The sequence below is a fragment of the Cotesia typhae genome, unplaced genomic scaffold, assembly GCF_013202065.1.
Source record: "Cotesia typhae breed Kobodo isofemale line unplaced genomic scaffold, CoteBio_Ctyphae contig_4, whole genome shotgun sequence".
Lineage (NCBI taxonomy): Eukaryota > Metazoa > Arthropoda > Insecta > Hymenoptera > Braconidae > Cotesia > Cotesia typhae.
The window spans coordinates 5,276,151-5,291,631 of record NW_027423748.1 but is presented as its reverse complement, the minus strand read 5'-3'; the positions used below and the strand labels follow the sequence as shown (position 1 = coordinate 5,291,631).

The window sequence follows — 15,481 nt, the reverse complement described above, 5'->3', positions numbered from 1 at the left end:
ATAGAGCTGTAGAAAAGTGTGAAAGGGTGTGGGGGTTGTGTGGGAATTGATTTATGACCATAGTGGCACGGTACGCATATCTAATGTCCTGCTGGTGATATTCCGAGGGCTGTACTGGAAAGGAGGTGACTCTTAAAGAATACGATTCATCCGCATAGCAAATCTCTCGTTGGAATACCCTAATAGTGCTTGAACGATCGTAAAGCTACTGTTAGGTTCCTGAGATAGATAGCTGGCAATGACGCCCATAAACTTCTCGTGCATCAAAGTCAAACTCAAAAGATATTTTAATCGTCGAATTTTTCATCTTTACTGATAGCTCCTATTTTATATTAATTTATGCTAATAACTAAGCTCATGCCAATATATTAAGCATTGGAAAAAAAATTATGAATCTCACAAATGAAAAAATTACGAATGAAAGGTTCTACATCAGGATTTTTTATGTTTTTTAATTTGCAATCTCTTTTTCACTGAAAGAAAAATAATTGACTATTGATTGCTGTTCACTCTGTGCTAGCTCACTAAAATAAATCCAATTGGGTATGTTCTTACAAGTAACATAGATAAGGCATACACGTGACAAAAATCACAAAAAAAGTAATCCCTCAGGACGAACGTATTGAAGGTTTGGAAATGAAGAAATCAACTGAGAACTATCGACTATTGGAAACGTTTCTTTTTTTTTTTTACGTTTATTTCTTTCAATATCACAAGATGAAAAATAGAAGTTACTTGTGATGGTGAAAACTCTCCATGCTCTTGTATCCATTACTTTTTCGTGAGATCTTTGTCTACACTTAATTTCAATATAACGACCAGGTAATTTCGTTCCAATTTATTTTTTATTAATTTATATTAATTGCAAAATATACTCGTATTTTTCTTTTTTGTACTTATTTAATCAATAAGGTCATACAGAAAAAAAAATATATCTGGGCTCAAAAAAAATGTTTTTCTCAAGAAAAAATATTAAAATTTTTGAAAAATTTTCTTTTGTTGGTATAGGAAAACTGAAATGTAATTTGAATTTTGAAAAAATTTAGGATTCTAAAAATTATTCAAATTAAAAAAAATTCAAAATTATCCAAAAATTAAAATTTTTACAATTAATTTTTCTGCGCGTAAAAAAAAAATTGTAAAAAAAAATTCGAATTTTCAAAAAAATTTAAATTTTGACATAAATTCAAAAAATTTCTAGGCGTTACGCATTTTATAGTTTCAAAAGCGTAAATTATTTCTTTAAATTTTATTTAATAAAAAGAAATGTCATTTACTATGGCGTGAATTCTGTTAATGATATGAATTCAATCCGTCTCGGAATGAATTTCATCCCCGGAAGGAGAAAATTAATTGAAAATCATCCACTCCACAGTCACTGAAAAATCACTGTTGTCCACTCGACAAATTTTTTAAAGTATACTCAGAAATAAAGTATTAAATATTTGGGTATTAATATTTACATAAAATAGAGCAAAATAAATATTATAATATTTCATAAGTATCTAAATGTCAAAAGAGAGAAAAACACAATATTTTGATACTAAATATTTTAATTTTTAAAAAAGTAGCTATTCATACGTAGAAAAATCTTGAAACATTTTTCAATCTATTTACTTGTATCAGTTGATTTCATCAATTATTACCAATTATTGATATAGAAAATTTTGAGTCCGTGGATTAAAATATATTTTTAATAATATATTAGGCTATTATCAAGGATACATAGAATTATAATAAATTTTTAATTGTTTGAAGTTTACTGTAGATTATGTTTATAAACATCATAATTTCACTGTTTTTTTTTTTTATTTTTATTGATTTAATTAAAATTTTAAAACACAATAATACTTTATGATAGATCTTTTTTATTTTCAATAGTATTTAATTATATTGGCAAAGAGATTTTATTGTTGAATTATGTTACATGGTCGTTAATATAATAGTAATCATCGTATGAATGTTGTGGTATGACTTTTAGTTTGTCAGTGGTTTATGTTTGAAATTAAGTTTTATCACGCTGTAATTAATGTGATTCACATTAAATTTATTTACTTCTACCTGCATTAAAAAAAAAACCTAATCTAAAAAAACCCATTCTAAAAACCTTAATATATTTAGAGCTTAACAGAATATAACAATTTAATTTAGCGGAGATTGGTAAGATAGATAAAAGTATTTATAAAGAACTGTTTCGTTTCCAACATCACGCTGTCAACGTCTCAATTCGATATCTCAGAATACGAGTTTACTATACTATTATTGAGATAAATCGTTGAATATATGTTCTTAATACTCTGTTCTAGCAAAGAGTACAGTGATCAATGCTTACTGAGATAGATTCATCTATCGGAGATCTTAAAACACTTAACAAATTCTTTGCACGTCAAATAAATTCGTTATAACTAGATGATTATTATTTTTAATTTTTTTCGGTATTTATTATCAAATAATCTTTCAATAAATTAAAAACTAGTTGAAGTTTCAAAATAACAACCATGTGAAAATCTATTACTTTTAATAATCCTCAGCAGTATTAAAGCATTGAGAGGATTATCAAAGATTTTTCCAATACTCTCTGTATTTTCTTTTGCGCTTGTACTTTGGTTCAAACAAGTGATGCACCAACTATGTAATTTATATATGCCGTAAGCTATAATAAACTTTTTTAACTTGTTATTGAAAATTTTGGCATCATTTATGTGTACTTAGTATTTATAATGAAAATCGATAGCAAAGGTTTTTATTATGAATTGAAAAATTAGTTGATCTCCTGTCCGGTATTGGCTGGCATCTTTGCTTGCTCTATTATACAAAAAATGCTATGTCAAGTGTGCGTTGGACTGAGCAAACTCGAATATTTCAGTCGTCCAGCACAAAGTCTTATCTTTTTTCTCCGAGTTTGCTCGATCTAACTGTCGCAGTAACGCTTAGAAAGTTGCATTTGACATTTCAGAAAACTTCACGAGATCAAGTAAGTTATCACAAATCTTACAGTAAGAGAGAAGAACAATCTAGCAAAATACATTAAACTATGAAAATACATCGAAAGAGTAGAACCACAAGAGAATACAACCGAAAATTTATTTTTCTCTCTGACATAACTCTTGACAAGAAAATTAAATAGGATTGTACACAGTATACTTATACATCTCTATTTTATCTTACACGGACTTTATCTACTATCAATTATTTTATCAGATTTTTTTTATGCTTTTGAGGTGCCGGAAAACTATTCCGATTTTTTTGGATATACGTTTGTATAATTGTGGGTGAAACTTTTTTTTTTTTATACAATATAATTTAAATAAATCAATTTTCATTTTAAAGTTATACATCAGACGTGCTGATAAAAAAGTTCTATTGAAATTTTTATAAGTGAATGATATTATGAGTGAAGTTTTGATAAGTCAGAAAAAAAAACACACTGTTAAGGTAAAATACCCAGTAGTTGAATAGTTTTCAGAGTAAATCGTATTCAACCCTACTTTTAATAAATAAAAATGTATTTATTAATTAAAAGAAGTGTTTCTTATGAAGATATAAAAAATTTTTAATCTATTAATGCGTAAATAAAACATAAATCATTAAATATTTATATTTTTATAAAGTTTTAATGATTGAACAAACAATTCTGAAGTGCCACAGTAGTTGAACAACTCAAGAGCAGTAGTTGAAATAGCATAGTATAAAGCTAATCAATTTGTCTTTTATTGATAAATTACAAGATTGAAATAAATAATTTAGAATGAATAATATCTATAAGACATAAAAAATATATAATTCGATTTTATTTTTATTTGTTTGCTGCTATTATTATTATTATCATTTGTAAGTCACAAATCACCAATAACATTAAAATTTAAGGGGGATAGCCACTGTGAAATTTAAAAAAAAAAAAAATTTTTTTTTTTTATTAAATTAAAATTTATATATTCAAAAATATGTATCCAGAGTTTTGTATGAAAATTCCGAATATTTTTCGAGTTATAGTCATTTTTGTGACAGTGCGTTAAATGATTTTATACGCGCGGCATTCCGACAAAAACGCGTTTTTCTCGAAACTACTTTTTTTGAATCGGTGGGAACTGCAATTTGCATAAATATGAATCTATTGCAACTTTTTTGTGTTTATTCGATATTAGAGAAACACATACGCTTTTAACCATGCTGTGCCCTTGAATTGTTTTTTTTTAACTTTCGAAAATTATAATGAATTCGAAGGATAACTTGTCGGGGATATTTTGTCCGGGGATATTTTGTCCAGGGATATTTTGTCCAAGGATCAATAAGCCTGATACCGTTCAAGTACTGATTAATTTACCTTGTGCATCTTTGGACTATGAGGCATGTAAATGATGATTTACTTTAAATTAAAGAATCACTTATAACCTCCATTTATTAATTTTTACTTTTGTCATGTAAAAAAGTGTGAATCTATGTGAGATAAAAGTATATTTTTCAAGGTAGTTAATTGGCTGTCAAAAATTCAAAAATTGTAAAGAATCAATTTTAGCCCCCTAAGGTTTAGTTTGGTGAAGAGTCGTGTTATATTATTAAATTTTTTTCGTTTTGAATTTAATCAAACGAATGGAAACACTTGAGCGGGTATTTTCCACGTGACTTTTTAAATGAAAAGCAAAGCAGGAGAATAACAGAGATGGTAAACGAAAAAAAAAAAGAAAGATAGAAAGACGATTGAGAGAAAAAGCAGTGAGTTCAAAATCCTTAAACTCGGCAAGCTTGACGATAAATCTTTGGATAATGCACGGTTTCTCACCCCCTCTACTCTGTATAAGTATTTTAGGTCGTTAGAAACGAATTAGAGTGTGAGAAAGATAGAAAGAGAAAGATTGTCAAACGAATCTCAGAGGACTTTCGTCTATTTTCCAATACAACACACTCCCGGCTCATTTAATTTTTCGCCTCCCTTGCCAATTCTTATTCGAACCGATGGAACTACCATCGCAAAGAGCCTCCAATGCAATCACTTTTCTACAACACCGGGCTACTTTGCCCGAAGGCTTTTGAAATCTTCGACAATATACCAAGCACAAAATTCATCATTGACAATAAGATTTATCCATATATCACTTGAAAAAAAAGTATAAGAGTAAGATGCACAACAGCTCTTTATAAATTCAAATTTTTATCATCCTAAGACAATTTACTGGAATAATCTTAACACTCGTTGTTCAAAAGTACAATTTGTCCGAGGTTTTATAAACCAATTTAAATTCTACAATGAAACTACAAATGTAAAGGGTATAATAGATTCGTGTCAGAATGTCTTTCATCTTGATTCTTAGTCTCAAGTACAGATATTCTATAAACGCGGTGTCTTTAGAAATTTTAGTCAAATAAAAAAGATACCATTATCCTATGGGCGTTTTTCATTCGGAATGTCTTCATATCCATCATCAGTCAAATATACGAGTTCCTCCGACCTTATTCGCATTTCCCAAGTAAATACATCTTGGTTTACTTTCGCTATTTCGCTTTACTCATAGTCTTTACGTCAAATGCACGTAGATAAAACGGACGAGATTGAAATTGTATGCATCACACGTTTCTGGAAATTACTCATTTTAACGCTTCTTTACGAATTTACATAAATGTCTTGTGTAATTTCTTCGGATATAACATAAATTTTGATGGTTATCTTACAAAAAATTTACGTTACTTCTGTAAAATTAATAGAACGTTTGTGTTTTTTATCAATTTAATGGCGACTTGCAGTCACTATTAGATTACCGATTAAAAAAACTGGTTCAATGATTTTTCGATACTTCGCACTTTAAAATACTTAATTTGGGTACTTCTAAAATAAATTAAATAATAATAATATCGCTGTGATAAAATTAATAATTTTAAAACTATTTGAAATTGCTATAAAAAGTTAGTTTAAAAATTGAATAATAAGGGGAGAAATATGTGTAGAAGGATGTTTTCATGGTGATTTTCATTAATTTTTTTAAGGTATAAAAAATTGTTTTTTTTTATATGTGTATCTTCAATATGAACCTTAATTCGAAAAAAAAGTAAAAATTTGCATTTTTTTGAGGTCTGTTAAAATAAGTCGTGATTTTTTACCATTTTTTCATGTATTGTTTATTATAAAAAAAAAAGTTTAAATAAAAATATCGCTTATAATTTAGGTTCATATACAGCGTAATTGTATAAAGAAAAGTAATTTTTCTGTGCCATTAATTTCATATAACAATTGTGACTTCCATCATGTACACCAACTACTAAGTCGGATGCCAACCTACATTACCTCTTTAGCGTAACCTATATAACTATATATATATATATATATATATATATATATATATATATATATATATATATATATATATATATATATATATATATAACTATATAACCTATATTTAGCCATATATAATAGCTAAATTTGTCATTAAAAACAAATTTTTGGGAACTGGGGGAAATAAAGGATAATGGGGGAAGGGGAGGACCTTTACTCAGTAGGAATTTTCGGTAACTGAAAAAGTAATTCGGACAGCCCAGACCGGGAATCGAACCCGGATCGTTTGGTTACGCACCAAAGGTTCTGCCAGTTAAGCTATCCGAGACACTGTCCGTAATTACTATTCAGTCACCTAATAAGGCCTATCGAGTAATAAACACCACCGTCCATCTTACGGTAAAGAGCGGTAACCTACATTACGATGTGCATCAGCTGATATCTCCGTTACTTTTTAAGTTATATCGTTGTAAAATATGAAAAAATATAAATCTATATATAAAAAAACCTGATAGTTTCAATAAATAACATTAATTTTTATACCTTATAAAAATTAATAAAAAATCAGCTTGAAAACATCTTTCTGCATGTATTTCCCCCCTTAATAAAAAGACGTTAACTCAGGTCAAGATTTTTTTTTTTTCATAATAACAAATTTCACTACAAAAATTAATTTTATCATAAAGGTTTGCTTATTTTCTCAATTAATTAAATAGATTAATATTTGACATATAACCGCATTACATGTACACAGCATAATAAATGAATAAATTTTAATTAGCGAAAACTTATTACAATAAATTCACTATCGCTGAAAATCATATGAAACCGAAAAAGGCAAAGATAGTGTTACAAATGTGTTTTTTATTAATTGATTCAAAGATTGATGTAGTATGTTGTATAGAACTGCTCCATGGTAGTTGGTAATTAATCTTACATTTTCTATTTCAAATATCTGCTTATTAAGGGTGTCTAACTACCTCACTGTTACTAATTGTAATAAAAAAAGTTGACTGGGCTGTTGTCTTGGGTCAAAGATTTATACCAATCTCAATAAACAATTCATGCTGTTCATTTGCAGTAATGATTGAATCAATTTACCTGTAACTTTTATGTGATAAGGCAATTGGGCTCTCCAAGTGTCTTGTAGTTTTCTGTCTGGTGCAACACAACGATATTCTCCAGCATCTTGATAAACTACTCGATTAAGAGCTAATAGTCCTGATCCAGCTGGATCCATGGCTGATCCATGACCCCAACAACCACCGTCGCATTCTAGTGTAACTGCACCACCAATTTGCACCTCCATCTTTCTTGAGTCTGTCGCTTCTCCGTTTAATGCTTCCGCTTCCATTTCTATGTCTGGATTCGCTACAATGATGAATTTTTTTTTATTTTAATGTGTAATTATTATTCATAAAGAATCCAATAAAAATTTTCGAATAAAGAAGATACAAGTAAAATGTCGAACAATTCGATATTTTATTTTTCATCAAATATTAGTATAACATCTTCAGAATATATTAACCAAATTTGATTACTTATAAACGTTTTTCTTCTATACACGGAAAAACGAAAAATAGAAAAATTACAGTTTCAGATTTTAAGTATTACAGATTTTATAAGAATTACATTGTAAAATGTAATATTTACATTGAAAGCTTTGAAAATTAATATTCAAAGGTTGAATTACAAAAATGTTATTTCGAACTGTAATTTTTCTAGTTTTGAATGCGACGGGACACTTTTTACTATTTATAATGTAATTTTTCAAGTTTTCTTTTTTCCATGTATACATTGCCCTGCAGCGCTGTCAAGAGCTAAAACGCGTTTTTCTGAAAACTATATTTTCCGAATTAACGGGTGTGAAAAAGTATTTTATCAATCGCACTGATCTTTATAGTGATATTATTTTCTATGTGAATCTATTTACGTGTAAAAAATGGTAGAAAAATTTGTCTTTTTGACGCAAAATAATTTTTATTAAATGTTTTAATTGACGATTTTTTTGTTTAGTTTTTTTAGATTCATCTATGAAATATGACATCAATAAATACTCAAAAAATGTTTTTTTATTTGAGACTAATATAACAAAACAGAGGATAAAAGTCCCACTACTAAGTAACTCGTTTTATACAACTTTCGCAAGACTAGACAAAAATTGACTATGTAGAAATTAAATTAAAAAAAAAAAAAAATGTTTTATCATCCTACAATATAAAATTATTGCGTATGCGTGCAATTTGAATGCCTAGTAGTTAAAAATATAAATGAACTATATTCCAAGATTTAAAAATGTTGATTAATTTATCTAAAATAAGAAAATTATAGAAATTGATAAAAATTCAAACGATTACTTGTATCTTGCTTCTTAATTAATGAACTATTCATTTATTAAGATTAAATTTTGAGTAAGGTTGTGTAGACTAAGATGATTTATAAGATTAAATGTAACCAATTTGCTGCATAATATTATTTTAGTAAGTATCTTAGTACTTGATCTGAAAATGAGTAAACTATCAAAACTTGAGTTTGAGCCTTAATAAAATGAAGATTCTTGAAAGTAACGTCTCTGATTTTCAGAGCGAATAAATTAATTTCTGATGACGTTAAAGCAGCCATTTAATATTTTATATTTCTTGAGAGTTTGACTGGAGCACGTGCCAAATCTTGGCTAGATACACAACTATCGTTGGCGTCTACTCTACGTGATATGTATGTACATCGAGGTAAAGATAGGGAGATAAAGGAGTATAGCAATCATCTAGTGCTCGTCTTTGTCATCTATATGTCTCGAGTAAGTCCAGAAGATCCGGCGGTATATCGAGTCGGCTGAGCACGTACTAAGGATAAACTTTGGCGTATAGTATAGAATTTTCTGAGCCTGGATATATTGACATCGCCTTTATCGTTGTCCTTCAACAAAATCTTTATTCCCTAGCACAATCTACCTCATATGTTTTCTTTTTCTTTTTTGGGTGAATTACGTCTAATCGTTTGTTCTTCAAGTTAATGTGCTTTGTTCATGAGTACTTACAACCACTAAGCAATAGCTTCTGTGAGATTGTTATTTGAACAAAAATCGACAGGAGAAAAAAGAAGTGAGAGTATGAGTGATAAAAAAAAAAAAAAACAACTAAAATACAGCAAGAGAAGATGAGAAAAGGGAAAAAAGGGTTTACGCGAGCGTGTCGACCGGATGGTGTGGTGAAAGAAGATAGAAGAGTGCTAGCTTCTAGACTCGAGGAGTCTAGAAAACAAAAAAATAAAAAAATAAAAAAAGAGGCCTGGTAAAAGAAGACTGGCAGAAAGAAAGCCTTAAAAGTCTTTAAAATACCGAGTGAACTCTGCTGCACTCCTGTTGCGCTACAAAGAGCTCATATATAAGAGAGCAACACGTCGAACACTCGAAGATTTTCTCCAATTACTTGACTTAGGTTGCGTCAAAAATACTGACGACTTATTAGTGAATGGGTTGTAATCTGATTGAATGGAATGATGACAGACATCGAATGGCCTATGAATCAACTTAGTGACTGTAAGCTTCATAGAGATTCCCAATCCCGGATCTATGAGCATGTTAAATTGGGATAAGTAATCCGGCGGGCATTTGAAGGCGATGCTGAACCATGTAATCGATGATTACATACAAGAGAGAGAGAGAGAGAGAGAGAGAGAGAGAGAGAGAGAGAGAGAGAGAGAGAGAGAGAGAGAGAGAGAGAGAAAGAGAGATCTTTAGTTTATGGGCTCTCGAGCCGCCCAAATTGCGGAGAGATTAGGCGATCGGAAACTGGTGTATACCGGGATCATCGTGGCAAGCGTCGACATAGGAGATACCACGTTTGGATAAGGCGTCGAGTGGAGAGCATCATGATAGCATGTGAGAAGAAAGGACAGAGTTAAACCGGGAGAGAGATAAAGTTCGAGAAATGAAATGAGAGATCGAGACAGAATGATACTAGGCGTCTGCGCCTAAAATCAGATGCTTTCTGCTGGATCCCACTAGTGCAGAGGAAATTTGCAAATTTTCACTACGAGACCCGAATAATTTCCGGACAATCTAGCGGTTTCCTCTCTTGACAAATCACTGTGATTCCTCATTATCGAAAACACCAAGTTTCCAAATAGGAGAATCTACTCTCTTGTCATTACATACCCAAGATTTAATTTTATGTTTATAGTTATTTATGGATAACATATTCCATGATTATTGTTTATTTTAAATTGAAAATTTAATCGTTGGCAGAAACTTACCTCGTACAACAAGAAAGTATCCGATACTTGAAAAAACCCCTAAAGTGTGCCTGGTGTAACACTTGTACCAGCCACTGTCGTTCCTGCTGATCTTGGTATAGTTTAACCAGCCGTCGTCAGATTGTTCTACTGGTGGTGCTTCATTGTCTGTGAAACAAGTTTTTGTTCAAATAATATCATTTTACGTAATTTAACAAACTATCATGTCTACTTTGTATTACAAGCTGTTGATACTGAATAAAATTATAATTCTTATAGCTGTATTCTGATAAATAAATATTGATAATTATAATACAACTTCTTGGCATAAGTTTTGATACTCTAAATGACAAATAAACATACTAAATATGCTGTAATTTGGATGAATTCTTAATAAAATTATGATTAAGATAGAATAGTAAAATATTTAACAACGAATATAGTCTCATTAATTTTATTTAATCCCAGTGAATGTAAATTTAAATGATAACAAATTTACAATCAATTTTAATCAAATAATCCAATACTCGATTCATGTTTAATTGCTAATTTTTTTTTATCCTATAAAGTTGTAAATTTCAACAAAATTTGGAAAATCCAAAAGAGCACGACTCATGATGCTCATTTAAATATGAAATTATAATAAACTAAAGCGAATGTAAAAAATTATAAAACAGCTGAAATAGAATGATAATGCGCAAGCGCTTCTAGTGAGATAAATTTACACAATACACATTGGGGTAATTCAAAAAAAATTTTAATTTTTTTTTCAAACTCTTACCCTCTCAAATGTTTCTATTTGATATAAAAAAAAAATCCTCGCCAAACATGAGCCCTACAATTTAACTCTAAGGAGTCGCTATTTTTATTTGAGTATATTATACATAGATATACAGTCTTTTGGTTTTATTTTTTAAATTTAATTAATTGCAAATAAACGACTCTGAGTTATTTAGCCATTCGCTTTCGGTGACCTACGATTATCTCGAAAAATTTAAAAATCAATGGACTTTTTCGCAAGTTACAGTGTTTTTACCGTTTCATACAGGACGGAAAGGAAAATTTTGTAAACAATTTTGATATTTTTTTTCGTTTCTAATGCACTTAAAAATTTTTAAAAAGTATGGAATTAATCACCATTTAATTATCTTGACAATAGTATATGCACAATATCTTGATTCCGTAAATTAACCACACTATAATAATAAAAATAGATGCTGCAATGAGACAAAAAAAATTTTTCGATCGTAAAACACTCTCTGAGTCGTGCAAAAATAATTTTTTATAAAGCGACAAATATTCCATTTATTTTTAGTGTAAAATTATTTCATTAATTTTATAGCTTCTTAAAAATTAATGAAATAATTTTTATGAAGAAGCATACACTAAGAAATATGTTACATAACGTCTTTTTCAAGGAGTTGATTATAACCTTTTTTGTCAACTGTTCTTTGATTTACAACTTGTTTCATTATATGATATTTTTCTTATTTTTCTATAAAATATAGTGAATCAATGATATTTTGTTAGTTGTTTTTACAATATTAATTATCGAGAGGATAATAAATTTATATTTATCGCGATTAAGGAATGAAATGAAACTATCTCGAATTAATGTACTAATTAGACAACTTGCGAACTGTATTTGCTCATTTTCTATACTTTTTTTATTTATCATTTGCACGAGTTAAAAACTGAGTTTTTTTTCTCCAGTATTGTAAATTATTGATAAATTTAATTAGTGTATTTTTTTAATGATTAATTATAATAATTATTTTTAATTTAATTTTAAAATAGCACAAGATATTTGAATGTAAATAAATCTGTAGCTCTCTGTGATTTTCAATTTGCATTTTTTACGGAGAGATTTTGTTGCATAAAATTATGGAAAGTGGTATTTGAAAAGTTAAATATAGTTGTTTCTTTATTTATAAAAAACTTTGGCGATATTATTTCTTTCAACATTGTAATTTATGATTGTAGGTGAAAAAAAAAAAAAAAAAAAAGAAAAAGAAATTAAAAATTACCATTTACAGCAATTTTCTTCACATAGAAATTCACCTAACAAAGCTTTTGTGCTTTGTATTTTTATACTTGTTTATGAAGTAGAGGGTCTAAGAATTGAGATAATTGCAACGCACTGTAAGTTTAATGGGAAGCATAAAAAGGTTGCGAGTTTCATAAGAGTCATTTAAAATTTCTTTTTAAATTTTACTTATTTAATTCAATGACAAGAGCATAATAATAAAAGTAATAAATAGTGAAATTTTCAGTGAAATTTTTATGAATCAAATTTCATGTTTAAAGATAATGTAATTTATTTATAATACTGTTTAAGATCAATCTAAGAAAATTCAAATAGATATTGTAACTTACTGAAATAATAAACAAATAAACTGCAGGAATTATTTGAATGGTTTCGAAAAATCAAAAAAAAAAATTAATAAAGTATTTTCAATTTTGTAATTTCTTTATAATATAGAAACTATTCTATCAATTGAGTTTAAACTTAGACCATATTTCAACTGCAATAAATCCATGAGATTGCTACGCTTTATCTTAATCGGTTGAGATAACCCCCAATTCAGACTCTCTGAAGATAACCCTGTTTTTTATATGAATTGAAAAGATTCTAGTGTTTATGCGCTTCTGATAAAAATTATAATTTTATATGTGGGCTTTTATGAAGGCCATAATTGAATTTTCTTGACCATTAATAATTAATGATAAACTATAAAACTTTTAAAAATAAAGCTTTCTTACATACAAAGGCAATATCAAATGATTTAATTTGTCATTAGATCCATTACTTAGTTTGAAATTTCTAGCCTTAATTAAACTCATTAAACTCGAATGCATCTCGATCCAGCCTAATCGTTTTCATAGAGCACATTGAGCTTATAATGATAGCATAAATGATCGTCAGATCAACCTAATGGAGCCATAATTAATCGTTAACTTTTTTACGGTAATTGAATTTGTTTTTAATTTTTTCAAAATTTTGATTCTTTTCACAAATATATTATCAAAAATGCATGTGGGTACTCAAATGAAAGGTCTCGATGAGTATAACATCGGAATGAACTTATATCGTAGAAAATATCACTAATTAAGGATGACATTGTCACTTGTCAACTAATGATATTTTTCAAGATAGAAGCTCATCTCGACATTACACTCATCGAGACCATTCATTTGAGTACCCATATGAATTTTTTACATATTTTATATAGTTCACAAATATTATATTTGTATATATTTTGTACAGCTCATGATGCGGAGCATCAGAGAGTGCTTTATGATCAAAAAATTTTTTCGTCTCATTTCAACAATTATTTTTATTATTATAGCGTGGTTAATTCGCCGAATCAAAATGTTGTACATATACCATTGTTAAGATAATTCAATGGAGATTAATTCAATCCTTTTCAAAAATTTTAAAAGTGCAATAAAAACGGAAAAAAATATCAAAATTGATTAAAAAATTTTTCTGTCCGTATGAAACCCTGTAAATACTGTAGCTTTTAAAAAAATCCATTGATTGAGTAAAGATTTTTTTTTTTTTTAATTCTTTCAAACAATTGTAGGTCACTGAATGCAAATGACTAGGTAATTCAGAGCCGTTTATTTGTAATTAATAAAAGTTGAAAAAAAAAACCAAAAGATTGCATTTCTATTTATATTATGTACATTTATCTCACTAAGGGCGCTTGCGCTATAATCATTCTAATTTCGATACTAAAGTTCACTTCAGTTTGTTAAAAAAATATAAAAAGTCAACTAATATTGTAATAAACATTATTGTTAACGTATTTGAAGTTTAAGTGACAGAAGTCAAACTAAAATAAATATTTAATTTTTTTCATTCCATTTTTGACATTATATTGAGTTGTGTTTTTCTAAAAAATCAATTTTTACGCAAAAAAAAAATTACATAAAATATATATATTCTTCTGAAATATTAAATTGCATAGTTATTATCCAAAAAATTTTTATTCTGATAAAAAATAAAGTACTGAAATAAAACTTAAAAATCTTTTACTGATTTCACATCAACTTCTTATGAAAAATTTAAGGTAGCTTTTTTTAATGCCCTTTCTTTTTCTAATAATGCTATAAAATATTCCCATACTAGTACAGCTATTAAAATTATCCTTAACATTTTTAGTATTTATTTGTCAAAAATAACAGAAAATTTTTGAATTTTATCTTGTCTGTGAGCATTTCATTTTCGTATAGGTAATTTATTATTTTACAACAGAAGCGGCTTAAGAGAGATTCAAAAGCCAGCTTTTAATTTATTTATTTAGCTCATCGAACTGTAAAAGCTCGACAGCGAGTGCAACCAGCTTTATTCATATATTTATTTGAACACAACTGATAAAAAATTTTTTTACTGTAGATAAAATGTATTACTCACCACACTGCCAAATTGGTAAACTGGATGGATTGCTGTCTACATCGCATTTTAAACTAACAGCCATTCCCTCGAATATGGGATTCCCAAATCCAGGTAAACGTGTTATGGCGAATGATGGAGTATCTGGACCCATAAAAAACTATTATTTGTATACGGTTGTCGATAATATTCCATTTATAATTTCGATTTATGACTACACTATCTATACAAAAGAGGAATATTGGTGCTGGTTACTACTTTGCTTAACTGACAATATTTTACGGAATTTTTTTTATCATTAACAAGAAATATTTTTAATTCTTTTGAAATTGCCCTGTAAATTTTTGTAGTTTAATCATAAACTGAAAAAAAATTAAATTCATTTTTAGAATTTGTCGAAAGGATTTTTATTCCACGTATGCATCCCTCCCTGCGCCGAGATTTGGCAACAGATTAACACTCGGTGTGTCTCTCATTTTTATCATATTTTGTTAATTTATTCATTATATAACGTTTATCATTATTTATAGTTAAAGATTATTTTATTACTGCAATTAGTACTTAAGTATTAACCTCATATT

The 15,481-nt window shown here is 28.4% G+C and overlaps 1 protein-coding gene across 4 annotated transcripts in view; it reads right to left on the bottom strand.

Moving 5' to 3' along the window:
- The window catches only part of Tei (irregular chiasm C-roughest protein teiresias), a 166,228-nt gene that overhangs the window by 24,791 nt on the left and 125,956 nt on the right, over window positions 1–15,481 (bottom strand). For all 4 annotated transcript variants that reach the window (XR_012479155.1, XM_074242514.1, XM_074242512.1 and 1 more), the window contains exons 6-8: window positions 14,922–15,044; window positions 10,523–10,669; window positions 7,370–7,639 (exon numbers count right to left, since the gene is read on the bottom strand). Coding sequence is in view for 3 of the 4 variants with exons in the window: in XM_074242514.1 (XP_074098615.1) it covers window positions 7,370–7,639; window positions 10,523–10,669; window positions 14,922–15,044 (540 nt within the window). In the remaining variant the exon portion in view is untranslated. The remainder of the gene's footprint in view (window positions 1–7,369; window positions 7,640–10,522; window positions 10,670–14,921; window positions 15,045–15,481) is intronic.